The sequence below is a fragment of the Gracilinanus agilis genome, chromosome 4, assembly GCF_016433145.1.
Source record: "Gracilinanus agilis isolate LMUSP501 chromosome 4, AgileGrace, whole genome shotgun sequence".
Lineage (NCBI taxonomy): Eukaryota > Metazoa > Chordata > Mammalia > Didelphimorphia > Didelphidae > Gracilinanus > Gracilinanus agilis.
Window position 1 is genome coordinate 192,593,544 of NC_058133.1, and position 24,600 is coordinate 192,618,143.

General features: G+C 38.3%; 1 protein-coding gene across 1 annotated transcript; it reads right to left on the reverse strand.

The window, feature by feature from the left end:
• Positions 1–499: 499 nt before the first annotated feature.
• WIPF2 (WAS/WASL interacting protein family member 2) lies at positions 500–24,289 on the reverse strand. Its single transcript, XM_044677208.1, has 7 exons — positions 24,174–24,289; positions 21,611–21,743; positions 20,771–20,887; positions 19,884–20,546; positions 5,046–5,258; positions 3,917–4,018; positions 500–3,816 (listed from the first exon to the last, which is right to left on the reverse strand). The coding sequence occupies exons 1-7, from the start codon at positions 24,234–24,236 to the stop codon at positions 3,776–3,778; spliced, it is 1,332 nt and encodes a 443-aa protein (XP_044533143.1). The 5' UTR covers positions 24,237–24,289; the 3' UTR covers positions 500–3,775.
• Positions 24,290–24,600: the final 311 nt, after the last annotated feature.

The window sequence follows — 24,600 nt, forward strand, 5'->3', positions numbered from 1 at the left end:
GCATGAATTAACAAGTCTTCAAATATCAAGGCTACACTAGCCGCCAATGAACAACTTTTGAATATGATTTAGCAAAAAGGCAAGAGGGGAAAAGAATACATAGCTCATATCAATATTTGAGTTTTACTATTACAACGCACTTTCACATACATGAGCTCTTTTGACTCTCTCAACCCTGTGAGGTAGGGAATGCATACTATCATATTATATTTCATCCGAGGCTAAAATGATTTGTTCTGCCCAAGCCTCACAGCTAGGTGGCAGAAATGGGCCTCAAGTCCAGGTCTTCTGATTCCATGACCTGTTCTTTTCCACATTATTGTACTGCCTTAAGGGAAAGGGAGGATGAGGAGACCTTTGAGAATTGTAGGGCCTCTGTCCAGCCTATGGGCAAAACAGGAAATTCAAGAGGTGGTAAGGTGTCCTCCCTGGCCCACCCCACCCTGTTCCATCACTGTGGGGTGGGACTCCAGACACAGAACACAGATTTTCAGTTTGATTTGGTTTGTAAAATGAGGTTTAATTAAATAGCTGCATGGCACCCAGAAGGGAGAAGTGTACCAAAGAATCCAACCTGAGACCAGACTACATCTTAGAGGAGGGGGGAAAAAATCAACACAACTAGGGAAGAATTATGGATCAAAACATAACATCCATATATTCATATAATAAATTATTTTAAAAATCCATCTACATGCAGACTACACATACACACACTCACTCTCAGGCATACATGTGCACACACCCTCTCTCATCATTCTGGGTATATTTATACAGTGTTGATTACTGTGACATCCATGCTTGTCACTCTGGGGAAGAAAGAGAGGTAGGGAGAAAGAGAAGCTGGTCCTCTGCCACTGGTGAAATGAGACTCACAAGGATTAGAGAAGAAGAGCCCACCAGATCTACAAAGAAGTGTAGAGGAAGAAGGGAACAGCAGTAGACAAGGAAGATTTAAATTGTTTCAGTTCAAGAGGAAGAGGGAGCATAGATGCCTGACATAGGGTAAAGGCACAATGAACGTGGAGTTGAATGGATCCAAACACTTCCTTCCATTAAACAGTTTTGTTTTGTTTTTTTGCATGTTCTTGCTTCAGTTGTTTTAAAGCAGATGAATTTCAAAGGCAATGTTATGTTGCAGTGAGCCAACTCTCCCACAATCCCCGGATTCCAAGGAATGATTGGCAGGGAGCCACCCGGACCTTATAGCCAGGGGCTGGGATGAAACTGGGAAAGACCAAGACTGGAATGTAAGGAATTTGGTTTGCCATTGATCCCAGGTAGGGTTTCAAGGGCAGACAACTCATTGTAGTGCCATTAAAAATAAAAGCAGAGTCTCAGAAGACCCCAATTTACCCCCCCTTAGGCCCCTTAGGGTAAAAGAACAATGGGGACACATTTCCTACCCCATTCCAAAATTCACTTAGTCTATGAGTTATTTCAAGTGATCAGGATAATTAAAATATACCCCAGCCCTGAGTTACTCTATAGCAATGCTTAAGTCTATTTACACATTTTCTTCTCACCTCTCCCTAGAGGTTCATTTGGGTTTCAAGTTGGGAGGCCAAAAGAGGTCCTCCCTTCCTGTCCCTTGCCAAATAAAGAGGGCTGGGATGTGTTCCTAGGGAACCCTACAGCCACTCCAATAGTCCAGGCGCCCTGGTTTCAGGAAAAGCAAGGGTTTGAAGCTTGAGCAGCATTCCAACCCCACAATACACAGAACCAACACAATGTCAAAAGTGCTGTGACCTGGGTAGATGGGATAGAAGTAGAGGGGCATTGCTCTCATTTAGGCTTGAGGCTACCCATCTGCTTTGCAGCCAGGGCAACAGGAAACAAATATTAAGTTTTTCCCATTAGGGAAAAAAAAAAACCAAACCCAACCCCAGCTGGGGGCTTTTAATTCAGCTTTCTGATGAGCAGAGCTGGGCACCATCTCTTCCTTCAGAGAGGGGACATAAGGGTTCTTTGACTGGAAGAAGCCTCAACATGAGACCCAACCAATCTTCAACTAAGGAGGTAACAACATTCCCACAAGCAGAGAAAAGAGCAGTTCAAAGGTGAGAAGTTTTAGTGCCCTTGCAGCCAGCCCACCTTAAACCTATATTACAAGTTTGTTTTTTTAACATACAAAATAGATCAGTAACTATGAGTCACATTCCCATTACTCAAGCATAGCCTCTTAATAAAGTTGAATGAATGAATTACTGTTCTGGTTGTGTCATGAAAATAAATCTAGTACCACCAGTGGGACAGATTAGTGTGTAAGGCAAGACATTAAACTACATAATGGATCATCAACACACTCTGAAGAAGAAAAATCCATTTGACTTGAGCTTAGCCAACCTTTTTCAAGGAGTAAGACATTGAAAGTCCAATGGATGCCCAATGGGACACAGTCCAAAATCCAAAGGAGCAAGTAATGGGAAAAAAGGTACCAATCCCACAAGAAAAATTAGGGTTTGGCTTCCATGATTACAAATACTTCTCTTTCTGTTCTATGTTTGAATATTGTAAAGAAAAACACCATCACAGAACATTGTATAAAAGATGCCAATTTCCATTTCAACAATGATCTGAAGACTTCACAGTCAGGACTAAGTAAATGATCAGTACTATTAAATATCAATCTTTCCTCCTTCCCTTCCCCTGAGTTCCTGGCCAGGGGAGCCTTTCCATATCCTCCCAATCCCAGGTGCTGAGGCATCTCTGGGGGATAACTGCTATCAGGTTTTAAAATAAAAACAATTAGAAAAGGTTTCCCTACAACTGACTTAATCAAACCAACAGTTGGCATAAAAATAATGAAGGTAAAACAGCACTGGATTTGGTCTGGAATATAACAAGAAGGGTTCAGTCATATACATATATGCAATTCAGCTCCATCTTCTCCCATGGGAGCCACTATGGACCTGCAATGGTGACAGATCCTTAGCATGTGATCCAAGGGATTAGAAAGGTTCTTCAATTGAGCCTACTTGGCCAACCAAGTTCCTGGGTAAATGAGGCAGGGGGCCCCTGAAGACTCAATCTTCTTTTGGTCCCTTTGCTTTGGAGGAATTGGCTAGCGCTGCAAAATTCTTAGCCTGAGCCTATTCTCCCCTTTTAGCATATGCTTTAAGCTTAACTGATTAGTATGTAATATTTAAACCCAACTGTAGTCTAGAACTTTAACCCCATGTTAAAAAAAAAAAAAAGACACCCTAGGAAGAAAGCAGACCCCCTTTCCTGTCCCATTCTGCAACTGTGACCTTTGAAGCAGATATCCTCTCTGCATACTTCTTTCCTATTTTACTTAAGATGGCACTCTCCCCACAAAGGACAGAGGTGGAAATAGCTGTGCCAAGGAACCTAATGGCTTAAAGTCCATATACACCTATTTGGCTTCCTGGGGGTGGGGAAGGGGAGGATTTGATGTGGAAACAAGAATGATACTGTTTTCACCCTGCTCTGATTAGTGAATTCATCACAAGGCACCTCTCTCCAAAGAGAGAACAGGAGACAGAAGCTATTTCCTCACACCACTAGCAGGGTTCACTAGATAAAGGGGAGTAGAGGAATAGGGAATCCACTGCCAAAATAAGACAGTCCAATCAAGTCCAGCGAGGAGATGCATAGATGAAGATGAACTGGGAAGGATGTTGAATTCTGAGCGGTTGGTTGCACTGGAAGAACACAATGGGAGTTCTCATGCAGGTTTGGGGGAAGCAGTAGGGACCATTTGAGAACTGGAGGAGGTCCATCCTTTTGCTGAGGAAATGAACCCACCTGGGCTTCACCTGATAGTAGGTGGCAGGGGTGGGGCCCCACGGATGGCTGGAAAAAAAAAAAGAAATAGAAGCAAAAAGCAAATCAGTAAATTTGAAGTAATTTATTATAAGCTGGGTATCTCATAATTGGTCCTGAAATTCCTTACCTCGGTTTGTTTTGCTGGGATAAACTCTCTGAAAGTGTTTATATTCTTCTGGAGCAGGGAAGTCTTCTACTGGATGGAAGGAATACTTGGACTCGAAATCATCTGCCAGAGGGAAAAAAAAAGTGACTTAAGCTGTTCCTTTAAATTTAAAATTCCTCAAGAAGGATCAAAAAAGACTACTAATAAAATGGTCTAGTCTGGCTTTCAATGATGTTCTTATAGTAGGGAGAAATAGTGTTGCGCTCTAAGGACAATATTATTTTGGGTACTAGAGTGTACAGGGAGAGGCCAAGTGAACTGGATTATAAACTGATATCAACTAACCTAGAAGGGGAGTTTTGTCTCCAGTTAGAAACTGATTAACCCTAAGACTTCCTCTCCTGACCAGGAATCTTATTACCAATGGCATATGGCAGCATATCACATGACTCTCAGCCAATACCCCTTCACGAGATTTCCCTAGAAAACTTTTCAAACTTTCAATAAGGCATGGCTCAGCCATTCCCAAGAAGCCTTCAAAAAGTGGCCTAAGGGAATTAGATGTGGATATCTGTTTTGGACTTGATCAAAGAAACATCTCCAAAGCAAAGGAGAATGTAATAGTTGGTCCACTGGAAAATAAATCTCAGTGAAAGACAACTAGGCAAAGATCATGAAAGACATAGTCCCAATTTTTATTTTATTTATTTGTTTGTTTGTTTTTGGGCCCTTAACTTCTGTGTACTGGCTCCTTGGTAAGGGTGGGCAATGGGGGTCAAGTGACTTGCCCAGGGTCACACAGCTGGGAAGTGTCTGAGGCTGGATTTGAACCTAGGACCTCCCGTCTCTAGGCCTGACTCTCAATCCACTGAGCTACCCAGCTGCCCCCCGTAGTCCCAATTTTTAATGAGCAATCCAAGGATATACAGATTGTCTTTCTGGAGAAGATACCAAGAGAAAGAACCAATTGCCATACTATAAAAATCATTTTTTAAGTCTATATTAAACTCCTCAAAAGAGGAGAGAAGAAAGCGAGAGATTATAACATACTTCTAAGATGTCAAAGGGGACCCAAAAACCCCCATCTAAACTGCAAGCTGGGTATTTGTCATGATTGTGAATGAGGCCTTCTCAGGAACTGATTACACACCCAGAAAAGATCGGACAGTTGCAATGGAATCTCTGTGGCCATTCCTCAAGGGAGGTGGTGGTGGTGGTGGTGGCCCAGATGGTGTCCTTGAAGGTGGAGGTGGAGGTTTTCCTCTGTTTAAAGGTTCTGTAGAGCCATGCAATCGGTATGGCGGAGGTGGAGGTGGAGCATCCCGGGCACCATTTCGAATTAAAGGTGGTGGGGGTGGAGGAGCTGCAACATAGCATAGACATTTGGAAGACTAAATAAGTAGAAGGTAGGTAAACTTAGGGATATGTTTTGGTACCTCTTCAGAGTTAGGATCTGATCTCCCCCGAGGAAGCTTACTACGTACCAGGCACTGTGCTAAGCTGGGGAACACAATGAAAAGCAAAAATATAACAATCTTTGCCAACTAAACAAGCCAGATAGCTCCCTTTTCATAACTTGGTTTCAACCTAACCTTTCCAAACTTTCTGCAAATTACTCCTCTTTAAGTATACTATAGCCTGGCCAAAATGGCCTTCTTGCTGTTCCTTACATAAAATAATCACTCTCTCAATTCCCTGCCTTTGTATAGGCCATTTCTCCTTCCTAGGAAAGTGCCACCAACTCACTTCTTTATTTTTGAGACCCCAGTTTTCTTAGCTCAAGTCATCTTATATGAAGTTTTTCTTTATCTCCAACTGCTATTGCTCTCCCTCCAAAAAAAGACCTTATATTTATGAATTTATTTTGTTGGTATTGTAAGTGTATATTTCCTTTCTTGTCTTTTTCATTATACACATCATCAAGGTTCTCAAATCTCAGAGTATCTTCATCATTCCTGATATCTAATAACTAAGTCCAAATGATTCTGTTTCTAAAATGTCACACAATTTGTCTCTTCCCCTCCATTTTGTGTTATTGAAATTTTGAGGTCTCTGATCTAAACCGTCTTTAAAACTACATTTCCCATGAACCCATTGGCTTCCTGTCTTATGTAGTGACATAAGACAGTTACATAATAACATAGACCAGTGATTCCCAAAATGGGCGCTACCGCCCCCTGGTGGGTGCAGCAGAGATCCAGGAGAGCAGTGATGGCCACAGGTGTATTTATCTTTCCTATTAATTTAAATCTATTCTTCTATATTCATTTTATTTTTTATAATTTCTAACTGGTACTAAAAAAAATCTAATCCAATCTAATACCTCTTGTCTGGAATACTGCAGCAGCTTCTCAACTCTTTTTGCTAACTTTAGTCTCTTAAAACCACCAATCCACCTCACACACCATTATCAGATTAATTTTTCTAAAACATCTGTCCCCACCATAGAATAATGGGATCATCCTAATTTTCATAAGATAATAGTCACAGATAAAAAGATAAAAGGGAACTTAAATGTCCAACCCCTTCAGATGAAGAAAATGAGGCCCAGAATGGTTAAATAACTTGCTCAAATTTCCACAAATATTAAAAATCAGGATGTTATAACAGAATGGGAAATCTCATTCAAATAACAAGAAAATGCAGAAAATACACAGCAGTCAATCTACACCCAAGGCAAACTCAAGACCTGTATAGATGCAATTACAAAATTTATCTTGAAAATTAAAAAACTTAAAATAACTAGGAAATATTCAGTGCTCATGGCTAGGTCATGCCAACATACTAACAATTACTCTATCACCTAAATAAATTTACAAATTTAGTGATATGCACCAAAGGAGTCATTAGAGAACAAAACAAAATAAAAATAAAATTCATTTAGAGGATTAAAAGATCTGGCATCTTAAGTAAAATAACAAAGCAATCATGGAGAAGGAATAGTACTTCTGGACCTTATATTAAATATATGATATATAAAAGATGCAAAAACAAACATATTAACATATAATTGTATATTATTATATTGAATATATTATAATAAAGTATATATTAAACTAAAAAGCTAAATCAATTAAGTCATCTGGTACTGGTTAAAAAACAGAAGAGCAGCTCAATGAGACAGTATAGCTAAGTATCACAAAGTAAACTTGATATTACAATACTTAATAAACTCACAGATATAAATTACTTACAAAATTCCCTGTTTGATCAAAGGATATGAATGAGCAGTTTTCAGATGAAGAAATCAAAGCTATCAATAATCACATGGAAAAATATTCTAAACTCTCTTGATTAAAACAATTCTGAGGTACCACCTCACACCTGTCTTACTGGCCAATAAGACAATAAAGGAAAATGATAATGAATAATCTTAATCAAAGGAATAAAGCTATTGTTCAAAAATTTCCATGATCAGAATTAAAAAAATTAAGATAAGAAAAGTGGTAAACCAGGAAAAAAATCATCTTTGCCTCAAATATCTTTAATACGGCATTGAAGTCAAAGGTAAATGGTCAAAAGATATAAAAAATAGTTCTCAAAATAAGAATGACAAACTATTAACAATCATGTGAAAGAATGCTTCTTAGCACTAATAAAAACCCTAAGATTTCACCTAGCATTCAGAAAATTAGCAAAGATAAAAAAAATATGGGAATGAGAATAATCAGTATTGGAAGGGTTAGGAAAAAAAAGATACATTGATGAATTATTGTTGGAGCCATGAATTAGTTCAACCATTCTGAAAAGCAATTTGAAATTATGCAAATAAGATGGCTAAAAGATTTGGGCCTTCTGATACACAGCTGGATTCCTCCAAGTATGTATTCTTATACACCAAAATATTTATAGCAGCATTTTTTTGTTAGTAAGGAATCAGGAACAAAGTAGATGCCCATCCATTGGGGAATGGCAAAACCAACTGTGGTATATGAATGTAAAGGAAGAGATTATGCTATAAGAAATAAAACCACATAAATACAGAAAACATTGAATGATTTATATGAATTGATAAAAATGAAACACAGACAAGAAAAAAATCTATACAATGACTCTTAACAATGTAAATGAAAGAACCACCACAACACTATAAAAAATAAATGTTGCAACAAAAAGGAGTCAAGATGAGAGTCAAATTAGAAGTAACTCAGCTGAAAAGCCTCAACATTCCCCTCCAAACAACTTTAACATAATGCCTTAAGTCAAATGTTGGAGCAGGCAAAGCCAACAAAAGGTCAGTGAAGCATTTTTCTAGCCTAAAAAAACTTAGGAGGTCAGCAGGAGAATTTTAGAATTTTGTGACACCAAGAAGAAAAGGAATAGGGAGTGACAGAGGCAAGCAGGCCACATAGGCAGTGGTCATGGCCATAATAGCAGCAACTTTTTTGAGCCCTCAGTCCAGAAACAGCAAGGAAAGCAGACAATCGATCAGAAAGAGATTACAGGGGGCAGCTGGATAGCTCAATGGATTGAGAGTCAGGCCTAGAGACGGGAGGTCCTAGGTTCAAATCTGGCCTCAAGACACTTCCCAGCTGTGTGACGCTGGGCAAGTCACTTGACTCCCATTGCTCACCCTTACCAATCTTCCACCTATAAGTCAATACACAGAAGTTAAGGGTTTTAAAAAAATTAAAAAAAAAAAAAAAAAAAAAAGCGCTTACAAGGAGCCCTCTCTGCTGGAATTGGATAGAGCTAGCAGTGACTGTAAACTACTGCCCATACAATTCTGGGTTATAGATCCAAGTTGGAGAGGAGCTCTGGGGGTGGATCAAAAGAGAGGAGCGGAGGGGGCAGCTGGGTAGCTCAGTGGATTGAGAATCAGGCCTAGAGATGGGAGGTCCTAGGTTCAAATCTGGCCTCAGACACTTCCCAGCTGTGTGACCCTGGGCAAGTCACTTGCCTACCCTTACCACTCTTCTGCCTTGGAGCCAATACACAGTATTGACTCCAAGACAGAAGGTAAGTTTAAAAAAAAAAGGGGAGGAGCGGCACAGATCAAAGAGAGCACTAGCACTTAAGGCTACAGAAGATTAGAGATCCTTCCTGGTTAAAGACCAGAGTCCAGACCTAGCAAGTAGTGACCATACCTCTCCCAGGTTCACAACACCTTGGAAGAACCCAAAACTTGCAGACTTTCAGAACTAGTTCTGAAAACTGTAGCATGAAAAATCCTGAAACTTGTGACAGTGCCTCCTCATCCCCAGGTGAGCTAAGCCCAACTTTAATATAAAGATCAAAATAAAAAAAAAAAAAAAAAGGACTGAAAAATGAGCAAACAAAAAAAAGATCATAAAAAGTTACTACAGTGACAGAGAAGATCAAGACAATAATCTGAAAATACCTACAAAGCCTCAAAGAAAACTGTAAATTGGATCCAAGCCCAATAAGAATTCCCGGAAGAATTAAAGAGATAAGAATGCTAGAGGGAAAATTGGGAAAAAAAATGAGTGATGTAAGAAAATTATGAAAATAAAATAAAACAGCTTGGTAAAAGAAAGCACAAAAAAAATTAAGAATATAACATCTTAAAAATAGTTTTGGCCTAATGGTAAAAGAGGTACAAAAATTCATTCTCCCTAAAAAGCAGAATAGGTCAAATGGAAAAGGGGTTACAAAAATTCACAGAAAAAAAGAACTTCATAAAAAATAGAATTGGCCAAATGGAAAAAAGAGGCACAAAATCTCAGAAAACAAAATAATTTCTTAAAAATTAGAAGTGGGAAAGTAAATGGAAGATAATGATCCCAAGAGACATTGAGAAACAATTCAATAACGTCAAAATCTTGAAAAATAGAAGAAAATATGAAGCATCTTACTAGAAAAACAAATGACCAGGAAAAAGATCAGAAACAGATAATTTAAGAATAATTGGACCAGGGCATCTGGGTGGCTCAGTGAATGGAGAGACAGGCCTGCAGACTAGAGATCTTGGGTTCAAATCTGGCCTCAGACACTTCCTAACTGTGGGATCCTGGGAGGGGTCACTTAACCCCCAATGTCTCGTCCTTACCACTCTTCTGCCTTGGAACCAATACATAGTATTGAGTCTAAGGTAGAAGATAAGGGTTAAAAAAAACAAACAAACAAAAAAAAAACAACAGAAGAATTGGACCATCTGAAAGTCATGATCTCTATTTCAAGGAATTATCAAGGAAAACTGACCTAATATCTTACATCCAGAGGGTAAAATGGAAATTAAAAAAATCTACCAATCATTTAATGACAGATTCCTTCAAGCAATCAGAAAGAAACAATTTAAATATTGTGGAGCTACACTAAGGATCAAAGAAGATTAAGCAGCTTCCATACTGAAAGAAGAGATGGGCTTGGAATAAGATATTCTAGAAGGCTAGCTCCAAAAGGAGCTAGGATTACTACCACGAATAACCAATTCAGCAAAACTGAATATAATCCTTTATGGGGGGAAAAGGGTCATTTAATGAAAGAAAAGACTTTCAAGGATTCTTGATGAAAAGACTTGAGCTAAAATAAAGTGCAATCACCCCCCCCAGCAAATAAATAAATAGACGAATATCCAAACAAACAAACAAATAAATAAATGTGCTCAGTCAAAAGAAAGAAAAGACTTGAGCTAAATAGGAAATCTGACATTCAAACACAAGCCTCAAGAGAAGAATAAAAAGGTAAACATGAAAGGATAATCTTAACAATCTCAATAAAGTGAGGGGAGCAGGTGGAAGGGAAGGAGAGAATTTAGAACTCAAAATTTAAAAAGAAAAGAATGTTAAAAATAATCATTAAGGCTTCTCCTCAGGCCCAATAAATTGACAACAATGATAAGAATGGTCAATAACAGATGGGTTGTGGGAAGGCACACTAATAGTTATGGTGAAGCTGCAAACTATTCTAGTCCATTAAGAATTTGAACTCCATATGGGGAAGGACTATTTCTACTTTTCATTAATTCTTAGTGCTTACTAGTACAGTGTCTGACACACAGAAAACACTAATTTCTACTAGATTTTACCATTCTGGAAAAGCAATTTAGAATTATATGAATAAAGTGTTTAAAATGTTTATACTCTATGATTGAGGATTTTTACTTTAAATGATCATTCTATTGCAAATATTAATAATATGGAAATAGGTTTTGAATAATGATACATGTATAAAACTCAGTGGAACTGTTCATCAGTTCTGGGAGGGGGGAGGGAAGAGAAGGGAAAGAACATGAATCATATAACCATGGAAAAATATTCTAAATAAGTAAATTAATTTTAAGAGTAAAATAAAATGTTTATACCCTCTGACTGAGATTTTTTTAAGACAAAAAAGGAAGGGAAAAGGAAGGTTCCAATATTTATATGTTTGGTTGTTTTTGTAGAAGCAAAGAACTGGAAACAGTTGTTTGTTGTTGTGGTATATTCTCCAATTCTTCATGACCCCATGAGCCATACTTTTTATGGGGTTTTCTTGGCAGATACTGGAATGGCTTCTCATTTCCTTCTCCAGTGGAATAAGGCAAATAGAGGTTAAGTGACTTACTCAGGGTCACACAGCTAATTAAATATCAGTGGTTGGATTTGAATCCAGGTCTTTCTAACTCCAGGCCTAGCACTCTAGCCATTGAGTCTCCTAGCTAACTCCAAAAACAAAGCAGAACTCACCAAATAGGCAATAGGTACATGAATGGAAAGGAACATTACTACAATGAAAAAAAAAAAAAAAGATGAAAAGATGAAAAGATGAAAAGGTTCCTTGAATACAAGGAAGCATGAAAAGATTTTTAGAAACTAATGCAAAGTAAAATAAGCAGTCAGTCAATAAAAATTTATTAAACATCTATTCTGTGCTAAGTCTATAGTAAGTGCTAGGATTAAAAAAAAGTCAAAAGGCAGATTCTTCTGTGATAGCATCTGAGGAGCTCACAAACTAATAGGAGAGAAAACAAACAACTATGTACAAATAAAGCCATATACGTGATAAAAAAAGGAAATAAAAGAAGAAAGACACTAGAATTAAGAGGAGTTGGATAGTGGCACCTAGGTAGCACAGTGTTTAGATAAAGCAGCAGGCTTGGAGTTGGGAGGTCCTGGGTTCAAATCTAGCCTCAGACACTTCCTAGCTGTATGATCCTGGGCAAGTCACTTAATCCCAACTGCCTAACCCTTGCTGCTCTTCTATATTAGAACTGATTCTAAGACAGAAGATAAAGGTTTAAAGAAAAAAGGGTTGGGAAAGGCTTCCTATAGAACAGAGGGATAAAACAAGCAGCTGTACAACACTTCTAGTAGAGAGAACCAGATTTAATTTGGGGGCATATAGGTGGCTCGGTGGATAGACAGACCTGCAGACTAGAGATCTTGGGTTCAAATCTGGCCTCAGACACTTCCTAGCTGTATGACCCTGGGCAAATCACTTAATCTCAACTGCCTAGCCCTTGTCATTCTGTATTGGGACCAGAACTTAATCAATTGTAAAACAGAAAGGAAAGGTTTTGTTTTGTATTTTGGGTTTTTTTTTAATGTAACTGGGAAATATTTAATAAACATACAATAAAACATAGGTAACACTGAATTTCAAATCTAAGTCAATATGTGGTCCAAGGGGATCTTCATGTATGAATTAGTGGCCTCACGTCTACTTGAGTTTGATACGGCTACTCTAAAAGATAGAATTTTAGTTGAAACGGAAAGAAAGCCATAAGCAAAACTAAGGAAGGGCAGTATTTTGGGTATGAGGGACAGTCAGAGAAAATGCCTGGAGCTAAAAGAAAGCGTCTTGTTTCTGGAAAAGGAAGAAATGATATTTAAAAACCACTTGCTTCCTAAGCTATGTGACCCTGGGCAAGTCACTTAACCACAATTCTCTAGTTCTTGCCGATCTTCTGTCTTAGAACTGATATTAAGACAAAAGGTAAGGTTAAAAAACAAAAACAAAAACAAACAAACAAGAAAACACTTGCAGGATACAGATATACAGGATACAAAAGAAACAACCTTAATATGAGAAAAGCAAGAAAGAAAGCATTACAATATTGAAGAAAAGTTAACATTTCCCTTCCTTGGGTTTCAATTGAATGACAATCAAATGAACTGATACTACCCCCTTTATCTTCTCCCAAGGCTTCAAAGAGGCATGAAAAAGCATAAGCTAAAGAAAGACCACCCAACTAACAGCAACTATTTGAGTACCATGTCCCTCATACCTACCCTTCTTTTAAAATCACCCTTCTCCTCATACATATGCTATCATGGCACAGGATAAAATAATGGACCTGAATTCAAATCTCACCTTTGACACTTACTAGCTAAGAGACCTACCTTGGGCAATCTCCCAGTTTCTTCACCTGTCAAATGGGGATTCTTATACCTGTAAGATGTACCTAACAAAGATGGTAGACTCAAATGAGAATATATGTCAAGGGCTTTTTAAGTTTTAAACAATATAAATAAATGTCATTTATTTCTGTCTCCATGCCTATGCACTAGTCTTCCTTGAAGGCTGGAATGCACTGATTGCTCACCTCTACTTCATACCCCTTCTTCCTTAAGATAAAGCTTAAAAATCACATTTTTTATGAAACCTCTCTTCATCTCTCCCCTAATGCTAGAGCTACCACCCCCACAATCAAACTATCCTGAATTTAACTACTTTGCATTTAATCGCTTTCTACTTACTCCATATAAGCCAAATTTATTTGTTGTCTTTCTAGAATGTAGTTATTTAAGAGCAGAGTTGTTTCACAACTAGCATTTGTAATCCCAATGCTCAATGTCTGTCACACAGTAACCATTTAATATAAGCCATTTTCACTGACTTGATTTTTCCAGAAACCCACAGCCAACCACATAGTCATAGAACTTAGTGACCATCACTGAACACAATGGAATCCCCAAGTCCATAAATTCAATCAGAGCTGGGCTAGCATACTGGCTAGGTCCCTGGAAACAGGGACCTAGCTTTCTAGTGTACTTTGTCCAACTCACTTTTCAGCTGGCTCTAAATAAATAGATAGATAAATAAATAAAACAAAAATAAATAAATAGAAAGGAATAAAATTGTCTTGCTCAAAAAAAAAACCACAAAAGAGAATGGGAGGAAATGGAATATTGTTTGCCAGCAGGAGACACCCAAGGAACATGGAAAAAAGATGGAGCTTGGATTGTTTTGCCTTCTATAAGTGAGAAGAATCCTATTACAATGCTATTATTTAGAGAAACACAAATCCTTTGAGTAGACAGTTTGCAAGGTAATTATACTTTGGCAAAATAATTGGTTCTTTTGATGAGACATCATCATATACATAGGAAAATTCATTCCAGAATTAAATTAGATATAATTGTTAATGCAAAGGTTATCCCACAGACCACCTGCAAATTGTTGCACTACCATACAATGAAGATCATCCTTCTAAAACACAGTAGGAGAGTAGGCCAGGCCTGACAGGCCACAAAGTAGTTGACTTGCAATACTAGTAAACAGAAATAAGAGATTACTTCTCTAGAATTTCCCAAGGAAAAACCAGAAAACAAGACAGGAGAAAGAAACAAGAGGTCCCCTTTATAGACTTTTCTCTGACCAATATACCCAGCTTTGTAAAAGTTACACTCTTCTCTTTCTACTTGCTTCTGGAATATCTCTAAAAAGTTAAGGAATCTGTCTAGAAAATGGAAGAGGAAGGAAAACTGATATGGTCAAAGGATAATGAACTTGTAGCGTTCTAAAAAAAAATGCAAGTTATCAATAATCATGTGAAAAACTATAGTAAGGGGGGGCAGCTGAGTAGCTCAGTGGATTGAGAATCAGGCCTAGAGACGGGAGGTCCTAGGTTCAAATCTGGCCTCAGACACTTCCCAGCTGTGTGACCCTGGGCAAGTCACTTGACCCCCATTGCCTACCCTTACCACTCTTCTGCCTTGGAGCCAATACACAGTATTGGCTCCAAGACAGAAGGTAAGGGTTAAAAAAAAACTATAGTAAGTCACTAATAATAAGAAAAATGCAAATTAAAATTCTGAAGTTCTACTTTATATCCAAAGATAAGAAAAGGAAAATGACAACTGTTGAAAAAGTTGATGGAATACAAGCACATTAAGCCACTGTTGGTGGAGCTTTGAATTTACTTAGCTATTTTAGCATCAATTTGGAACTATTTCCAAGGTCACTAAACTATACATTTTCTTTCACCTAGTGATACTATTAATTAGGTACATATCCTTTCCTAAAAGTCAAAGACAGAGGGAAGGGGTCTAGACATACAAGAGTATTTAAAGCATCACTTTTTATTGTAGTAAAGTAGTGCCTATCAATTGAAGAATGGCTGAGGATGGGAAGATAACAGAGTAGAGAACTATAAGAAACTTCCTCACCCTCCTAATATCCCTCCACAAACAATCAAAAATAACATCACAGAATCAATGCTAAAAGTGGCACAAAAAACCTCCACAGGTGTCAGGAGTGAATGGCCAAGGGTTTTTGACCTCTCTGGCCTCAGGCCTACCACTACAGTCCCTGTGGGCAGAACTGGCAACCTCAACTTGTTTGCTAATCCCAGAGCTTACATCCCTGAGAACAGAGGATATCACCAGAAAACCCAAGGAGGGCCCTGGGTGTAGCTGTTTCTGCTACAGCTCCAGAGACCCCAGTTGGCCCACAGATAACAAATGAAGGACTTAAGAGGTTCAAGAAAGGCAGAGTCAAAACCTACTCTATCCTCGACTACAGCAGCAGGAAAGGAGTGAGAATGGAGCATACACTGTTAAGTGTGGTTGCTGAGTAACTAGGGTCCCACTAGCTATGGTCACTCCTGAAAGAGTGGAGTTCCTGGCTCATGCCACAGAGGGAAGTGGACTGCTTGCTCACAGTTGAAGAACTGCCCAAAGGCCCTGCTGGGGTCAATCATGAAGTTTTAATAAGACCCAGGAAAAAACAAAGACACACAAAGACAGACAGACAGACAGACAGACAGACACACACACACACACACACACACACACACACACACACGAAATCCTAAATCCTGAGGTAATACACCCCAGCACTTTAGAAATTGTGGGACTCTAGCAAAAAGCCAATAATTAAGTCTATTGGCCTGGTTGCTAAAAAATTTAAAATAAATAAAAATAAGTAAGCAAAGGAGAAAGAACTTTAACTTTTGACAGTTATTATGGGGACAGAGAAGATCTAAGCTCAAACTCATTCAAATATGGTGAAGTAAAAATACCTACTTTAAAAATAGCAAAGAAATACAATAAATGGCCATAAGCTCAAAAAGGACTTTTGGAAGAGCTTTAAAAAGATCTCAAAAACCAAATGAGAGAGGTTGAGGAAAATCAGGAAAAAAAGAACAATGCAAGAAAATCAAGAAAATTACAAAAGAAAGGTCACCCAAATTGAAAAAACTGATCCAAAAACTCACAGAAGAAAAAAACTTATTAAGAACTAGAAATGGACAAGGGGAAGCTAATGATTTCCTAAGACAAGAAACAATAAAACAAAATCAAAAGAATGAAATAACAGAAGAGAATATGAAACATGTTATTGGAAAAATTGACCTAGAAAATAGAACAAGGAGAGAGAATATAAGAATAATTGGACTTCCAGAAAGTAACAAAGAAATTCTAGAATCAGAGGGTACAATAGAAATTGAAAGAATCCACCTATCACAACCTCAAAGAGATCCAAAGATGAAGATGCACAGAAATATCATTGCTAAGTTCTGTAGCTCCCAAGTAAAGGAGAAAATACTATTCACAACAAGAAAAAAAAACATTCAAATACTGAGGAGCACTACTGGGGAGAAAGTGTCAGAATTACATAAGGCTTAACAGCTGCAACATTGAAAAAAATGCAGGAAATGGAATATAGCATTTAGCAGAGCAAAAGAACTGGGCTTAAAACTAAAAAGAATATATCCAGGAAAGATGAACATAATTATAAAAGGGAAAAAATGGACATTTAGTGAACTAAAGGAATTTTAACTATTCTTGGAGGAAAACCTAGAAATCAGCAGAAAATGTGATCTATAAGAAAGATACAAAGGTAATGGAAGTCTAAACATAAGCAACCCAAAAGGTAAAACGGGTTCGATTCCTGTAAGGGAAAATGTCATCTATAACTCCTGTTAATGACATCTTTGTCTGAATATTTTGAAGGGGCAGGTATGGAAGGTGTGAAGTTGAGGTGAATGTGAAACAGAGGAGACCAGGAGGTAAAGTGGAATGGCTATCTCATAAGGAGGAATGAATAGAGCAGGGGTTGGCAATCTTTTTGGCCTTGAGAGCCATAAATGCCACATTTTTAAAAATGTAATTTCGTGAGAGCCGTACAGTGCTCACAGTGCGCGCTCCTGTAACAGTGCCTGAAAACAAACTGACTTTATGGTTCCTGCAGAAAGAGTCATATCTGGCCCTCAAAAGAGCCAGATATGGTTCAAGAGCCATACATTGCTGACCCCTGGAATAGAGTGAGAAGGGATGGAGGGAGTGGAGGACTGAGAGTACTAGAAATCTACTCTCATCAGACCTGGGATAAAGAGAGAACAATATATACAATTAGAAGAGTAAAAATCTTAAAACAGAGAGAAACAAGAGGGAAGGGGGATAGGATAAGAGAGGGATTGGGAACTGTGAAGGACTGAGGGAATAAGAAAGGCGGGGTTAAGAGAAAGGAGAGCAAAGAGATAAAGGAAGGAAGAGATACTTCAAGAAGAGGTATCAAGAGGAAGGGGGATAAGATAAGGGGATAACGAAAGGACTCTTAGGACAAGATTGGGGAGGGATTTTTAGAATCGAATTCATATCAAGAAAGAAGAGAGCATGGTTGTGGGGTTAAGGAAGGGGTTTTTGGAAATGTGAACAGCTTAAGAATTAAAAAGCAACGGGGAAGAGACAAGGGAGGAACCTTTGGAAAGGTGGGCCAATTTCGAACTGGGAGGGCAAAGGGAGATAATAAGGGAGAATTTTTCAGAAGTGAATTGGAGAGGTATTTATGAGCATTACTGAGAGGATGAAAAACAGTGTATGTTAGAAAATATTCATGGAAGTTTATAATGACAAAATAACTGGAAATAGCACAAATGCAATGATTAGAAGAAATGGCTAAATAGATTATCATATTTGAATATCATGGATTGCATTATATTACTACAAATGACAAATATTGGAAATATGCAGAAATTAAGGGAAATATATGAAGAGAGGAAAAGAAAATAAGAATTATACATAATATTAAAAAAATAACAGCCACAAAAATCAAGAAAAAAAGTTATCAAAATAAAACAAATCCAAAGAGAACTCCAAAGCAGAGATGTTTGTGTTAGCATACGTATAATTTACACATTTTAAATTTTAAACAAATTGTAAACATTGTGGAGTTTGAGGTTTTACACTTTTTTTTATGCTTTTGTTCTCTTAAAAGTTTTTTGGTCGTGGTGATGTTTACTAAATTCTATAATTCTAAAAACTGAAAAAAAAGGCTGAAAACTGTACTATAAAAAGATAATGTTTTATTATTGTGTTATAAAAAGTAAACAACCGTCATGATTGAGGGAAACCTAGGAAGACCTATATAAAGGGATGTAGAGTTAAGTAAGCACAAACAGGAGAATAATTTACACTATTACCACAATAATGTTAAGGAAAATAACATAAAAAGACTTCAAAGCTCTGATCCATGTAGTAACCAGTTATGACTTTAGAATACTGATGATGAAGCATACTTTCCATTTCTTAACAAAGATGTCATGAATTAGGTGTGAGACATATATTTACAGTCAGAGTCAGTGCATTGAATTGTTCTGCCTAACTACACTTATTGATTACAAAAGAGGTTTCCTATTTGAGAGAGGGAGAAGTTGGAGGGTAGCAAAAGTGTTGGGGGGAGGGGAATACCAATTAACCATTTAAAAAGTATACAGGGAACAGTTAGATAGCTCAGTTGACAGAGAACCAGGCCTGGAGACTGGAGTCCTAGGTTCAAATCTGGCCTCAGACACTTCCTAGCTGTGCGATCATGGACAACTTAACCCCCATTGCCTAGCCCTTACCACTCCTTTGTCTTAAAAGCAATACACAGTATTGATCTAAGACTCCAATTACCTAGCCCTTACACTATTCTGCCTTGGTAGCGATTCTATGACTCTAAGAAAGAAGGAAAGAATTAAAAAAAAAAAAGCATACATACACATACACAGAAGAAAGCAGAAAAAAGTCTAGAAAGGAGCATAGACAAGAACAAGTACTGTTGTGTGTTAAGTAGCTTTTAAAAAATTATACATAACAGAAATCCATTGTCTTGTATATGCACAATTCCTTTTTCTGTTTTTCATATATGAAAATCTTTGTTCTGTTCATGTTTGTGAAGTTCATAAAAAAGAAAAACAAATTTTAAAAAGTAGACCCAAGAAAAGGGTAAAAAATCTGAGCTCTGAATGAAGATACACCATGATTTCCTCAGGTATTTTCTCCCTTCAGGATGGAGGTATATGCAGGTAAGTCTTTCATACATCAATCCCTACTTCCATTAAGGCTGGAGATACAGAATCTGAAATGTATAGGGCTGGTACATGCTTTAACAGTGTGTCTACCTGAAAATACAATATCTTAGAAAGAAGCATCTTACTCTATTGCCCTGACCAAGCTAAAATATTTCTAATTTTATGACTAGTGCTTCATGAGGACTGAATTTACTTAACCAACTTTCATGAGTTAGTACATGATGAGTTTTAAGTACAATGTGGTCAACAGCAACATCTGGGGATTTATATAACCTGGACAGAGAGGACCCACAAATACTGTCATTCTACCCAGTGCACTTCTCAATTTCTAACATGCTTAGAGGTTATCTTTAGGAGGAGGCAATTCCATAATTGTCGTTAGTTATCTTTACAAAGACTGCACTTGGTCACTGTCAAAAAGATTTTCCCTGAAGCTAAGCTAGATTTCCTTAAATTTTCAGGCACTGGACAAGTCAGCCTAAATAAACAAAATAATATAATGAGAAAGAAATTTTAAAAAGCACTTACCTGCTCCCCTACTGGGAGGTTCTCGGGCTGGGGGAGGTGGTCTACTACTCTGTAAAGAAGGTGAAGCTGAGGTGGGTGGGGGAGGTGCCAGGCCTCTGACAAGCCCTGGTGTCTTTCTATGTAAAGAATTGTGTCTCTGTGGCAGTTCAGGGGCTGACTCATTAGTGGGGCTTGAGGGCCCATTGGGAACCCCAGGAGGCTGACGATAAGGCGGTGGAGGGGGAGCCAAAGACTGGTTATGCCCACTTGGTCCTGTCCTAATATTCACAGGGGAAGGAGGTGGCTTAATTGGAGGTGGAGCAGGGGGCCCCTCTCGGCCAGGGGGAGGCCTCTGTCCAGGGGTTGGTGGCAAAGGCTTCTCTCTGTTGTAGGTTGGGGCTTTGTTGCTGTGCATAGGCAAAGGTGCAGGGGGTGCATTGGCACGCCGCCCAGGGGGTGGTGGTGGGGGAGCCGATGAACTATGTTTCATGCCCGTACTGCTGGTGGAATTGGGCCGGGAAAGATCCGGTAAAGAGGGTCTCTGCATCCGTGGAAGCTCTGGGGGGGATGCCCGGGTACTGTCTGAATCATCTTGGGGACGGTTACTGCCTGTGGACACTGGGGGCCTTGGGGCAGTGGCTCGGGAACCAGAGACCTGTAAAACTGTCTTGCCAACTAGATTCTCTGCAAAGAAACCAGAAATAACAGCATTAGCAAAAATAGCATGGTTAATTAAAAGACCTTATACTTGATAACGCTTCATACAAAGACCAAAAAAAGAAAATTTTAGTTCTGGGTTCTTAATCAGTCAGATTGGAAATATCAATAAATTTACTAAGTAATATTGTTTTTTGTTAGTTTCAAATCCCTATATGCCTTGTTTAGGGGAAAAATGTCTGACCAGATACCTGAAATGTCCTTTGTTCCCACAGGTCTGAGTTTTGGCACTCCTCCTTGGAAGAGACCTCCCTTGGGCTGCAGGGCATTTATTCCAGAACCAAAACCCCCGCTTCCTCCTTTTGGTTCTGCAAAACATACAACCACTTCCAAGTTATTACTTAGTCTAAACTCATTTGATAGCTCAATGCAGTCTTTATAGAGTTCTCTTTCCTCAGTATTAACCACAATAGAAAGAATATATTCATTTTACTCATTCAAGGAAAACAGATTAGGTCTTGCTCCCTATTCCTGACCATGGGAAGGAACCCCCTCCATCACACACACATATTCAAGAACATCAAAGAGATTCTCCCTCATGTTGTACCTTTAACTCAAAGTAACATAACTCTTAAAGTCTCTGATGCCAAAGGGTACAATGAAAAGGAGATTCAGGTATAAGAGATCTTCCCATAGTACTATAATGTGGCCCATGGAAACATTTGTGAAATCTAAGTTTTTAGCTCAGACATTTTTATAGTGATTCAGGGTTCTCTTCTGGAAAGAAGCTGAAGATCTGTCCTTAATATGTTCAGCAAGCACAGGAGGCATTACAGTTGGAAATCTGACAACAGAAAAGATTTCCTAAAGGCTGTAAGGAACCCTGTCCGCTCAGGTTTGCAGCAACTAAAGTAGAACCAAGACAGCACTGACATAAAGGACTTAAAATCTTCTCACTCTTGATGAAAACGAGACTAAGAGCCATTCTAAAACATTTATCATTAACTGGGCTGAGAAGCAACAGGCAAATTTCAGAATCAGCCCTGAGAGGCTAAGGGTTTGCAGACAGGAAGATGTCACTTATTACTTACTCTCAAGAACTGGAGCACTCCGATCATTGATATGAGTCACTTTTTTCAGCCGAGTCCCTTTGCAGATATCCTGTAACAGGGCACCTCGGCCTCGCTGTTCTTCCCTACTTAGCTTGGGTGGTTCTGTGTTTGCCTAGAAGAGTTGATACCAGAAAGTCAACATCACCATAAATAAGTGCTAAATGCCCTGCTACAGGTTGTGCTGGTCTACATATCATGGAACAGATTCTAATCTGCTTTTAAAGACCACACACCCACAGCCTCCTTCAAGCTCTTGAGTTCTGCTATGTACAATCTTTCCCTAATCCCTTCCTACTCTACTGAAAGCTAGCCTAAATTTAATCTACTTCCACTTTGATTCATCTTCCCTCAGAATCTCCTCTAGAGAGATGGAGAGGGCTAATTTCATCTTTGGAAGCTTCTAATAAACAAGTAAAAAGGAACCCTTCCCCAACAAACACTCAATTTCTCCTCTGTTTGGCTTAGTCAGGACATTGTAGGCCATTTCAGGTCAAAGTTTGGTGGTCCAGGGGAAGAAAGAGAGGAAAGAAAAAGGAAAACATCCCCTCGCTGCTGGGGCAAAAGAATCATAAAAAGAAAGAGGTCTGTGTTGCTGCCTTAAGGCCTCCATTGCTCTGTCAATAGCCAAACCCAAGGTAAATTCAAACATCTTGAGTCTGGGCTATGTAGCCTGGGTAGGGACAAAAAATTTCAATGCCCAAGACAAACACAATTCTCTTGGAATATAGTACCATGACATGGTGGATAAAGTACTAGACAGGTCAGGAAGACCCATTCTCAAACTCTATTCTAAGCTATAGATGGGCAAAAGTCAGGCAAGTCACTTAACCACACTGATCCTCAATTTCTTCAGTTCTAAAATGGGAATAAAAAGCATTTATCTTATAAGATTTGTGAGGATCAAATGAATATGTTGGTAATCTTTAAGCTCTAAATGGGTTATCCCAAAAACCTTAGCATTCTTTTAAGCTTTAATAGTTTAATATTGGGGGGAAATAATGGTTACACAGTACAAAGGATGATAAACTCCAAGCCAAAAGTCTTAGATCTTTAACTTGGATATTCAACTAGGTGACTATATGAATTTTTAAAAATTACTTAACCTTTCTGTGAAATGAGGAAGTTGGACTAGATCACACCCAATTCTAACATTTCATACTTCTATGAAGTGAGTTATAAGAGACATGGTCTTAGATCCTTTAAGAGCTTACAACCTAAGCCTCTGTCTCCATTTCCAAGGCTGTGAACACTTTTTAACCAATATGATCCACAAAGCTTTCTATCCTTTTCATTGTATCTGGGGAATGCCAGCCTTGGCTAGCTCTACCTTTGACATGAATTGACTTAGGCAGTGAGGAGACAAGAAGCATATTAAATAAATTAGCAAACAGTAGGAATGCCCATCCCCTTTCTCATGACAACCAGAGAAGTGACACATTCATATTTGTAGAACAAATAGTTTTATAATGAATCAATAGTTCCTCCTCCTACTCTATCCTATCTAAAAAAATATATATATATCTAGGAATCCTAGTCCACAACAAGATCAATCTAAGACAACAGAATGAGGTGGCAATCAAAAATGCTAAAAGGATGTTCAGTTGAAACAAGATCAGCAAAATGTCCACAAATAGGGAGATGGTAAGTCTGCTGTGGTCTGACAAGGGCGGAGTATATCCAGAATGTTGTATTTTGGACCCTACATTGTAGCAAGGGCTTAAATAACTTGAAAAATGTCCACAGGATGGAGACCAGCATGGTAAAGGCCCTCAATATCCTGCCACATAAAGACTAGTTTGGGGAAATGTGGATTAGTCTGGAGATCTATAAGGACATAATAGCTGTCTTCAAGTAGCTTGAAGGATTGTCAAGCAGAAGGATTAGATTTATTCTGCTTGGCTCTAGACCAAAGGAAAGAACTACAAGCAATAGGTAAAAGTTATAAAAGCTTTGAATACCTTTAGGAAAAATTTCCATAAAAGCAAACTAAAAGTGGAATGGACTATCACAGGAGGTGGTAGTGGGCTTCACTTCACATTAGGTCTTCAAGGAAAGATTAAATAGACAACCATTTGATAGAGATGTTATCAGGATTCCTGATTAGGCACAGGATGGACTTAGCTAGCTTTTTAAGTCCTCCTCTTTTTCTGTTAAATTTCTATCCGTTGTTTAAAGCTTCACTCAAATGCCACCTATTACAAGAAGTTTTTCTTGATAAAGACATTTGATTCAGAATTCACAGAGTTGTTTTACAACTCTCAAATACTTTTATAATCTAGCATTATATCTCTCAATATCTGTGGTTTGTGTCTTATGCCTCTACTAAACTATAAACTCAATGAAGGATCCCATACCTAGTATATGGTTCACAGAATAGGTGTTCAATAAATATTTCTGAAGGAATGATCTGAATGAATAAATGACTAACAAGAATTTGTGAAGAAAAACAAAAGGCATAGTAGCAATACAAGTAAATTAATAAGAGACACTTAAAGCAATCATTTTGATTTTGAGACTAATGTTCTAGTGGACAGAACGCTACCTGGTTAAAAGTGGGAGGTGGAGGTGGACCAGGCGGGGGTGGAGGGGGAGGCGGAATTGGCATCCTTGCCCTGCTCCCAGTTGGTGCTGTCTTCTAACGGTTGGAAGTGTTGGGCCACTCATATACCTAAAATAAAATGAAAACATGCATAAAAATATTTCTCTACCCCAGAATTAAATGGCTAGAAAAACCACTTACTATGTTAGATACCACTCCAACTGAAGAAGTAAACATAACATGGCCACTTCTCTGATATTTGCTCACAACATTAACATTATTTTTTATTTTATCTGTCTATAAGATTTCTGAGGGCCTTAAAAACAAACAAACAAACAAAAAAACAACCCTAGTTTTGCGCTCCACTGCAGTCATCATTTTACCAATTCAGAGAGGAAAACTGACGAATGCAAAATTACCCAACATAGCT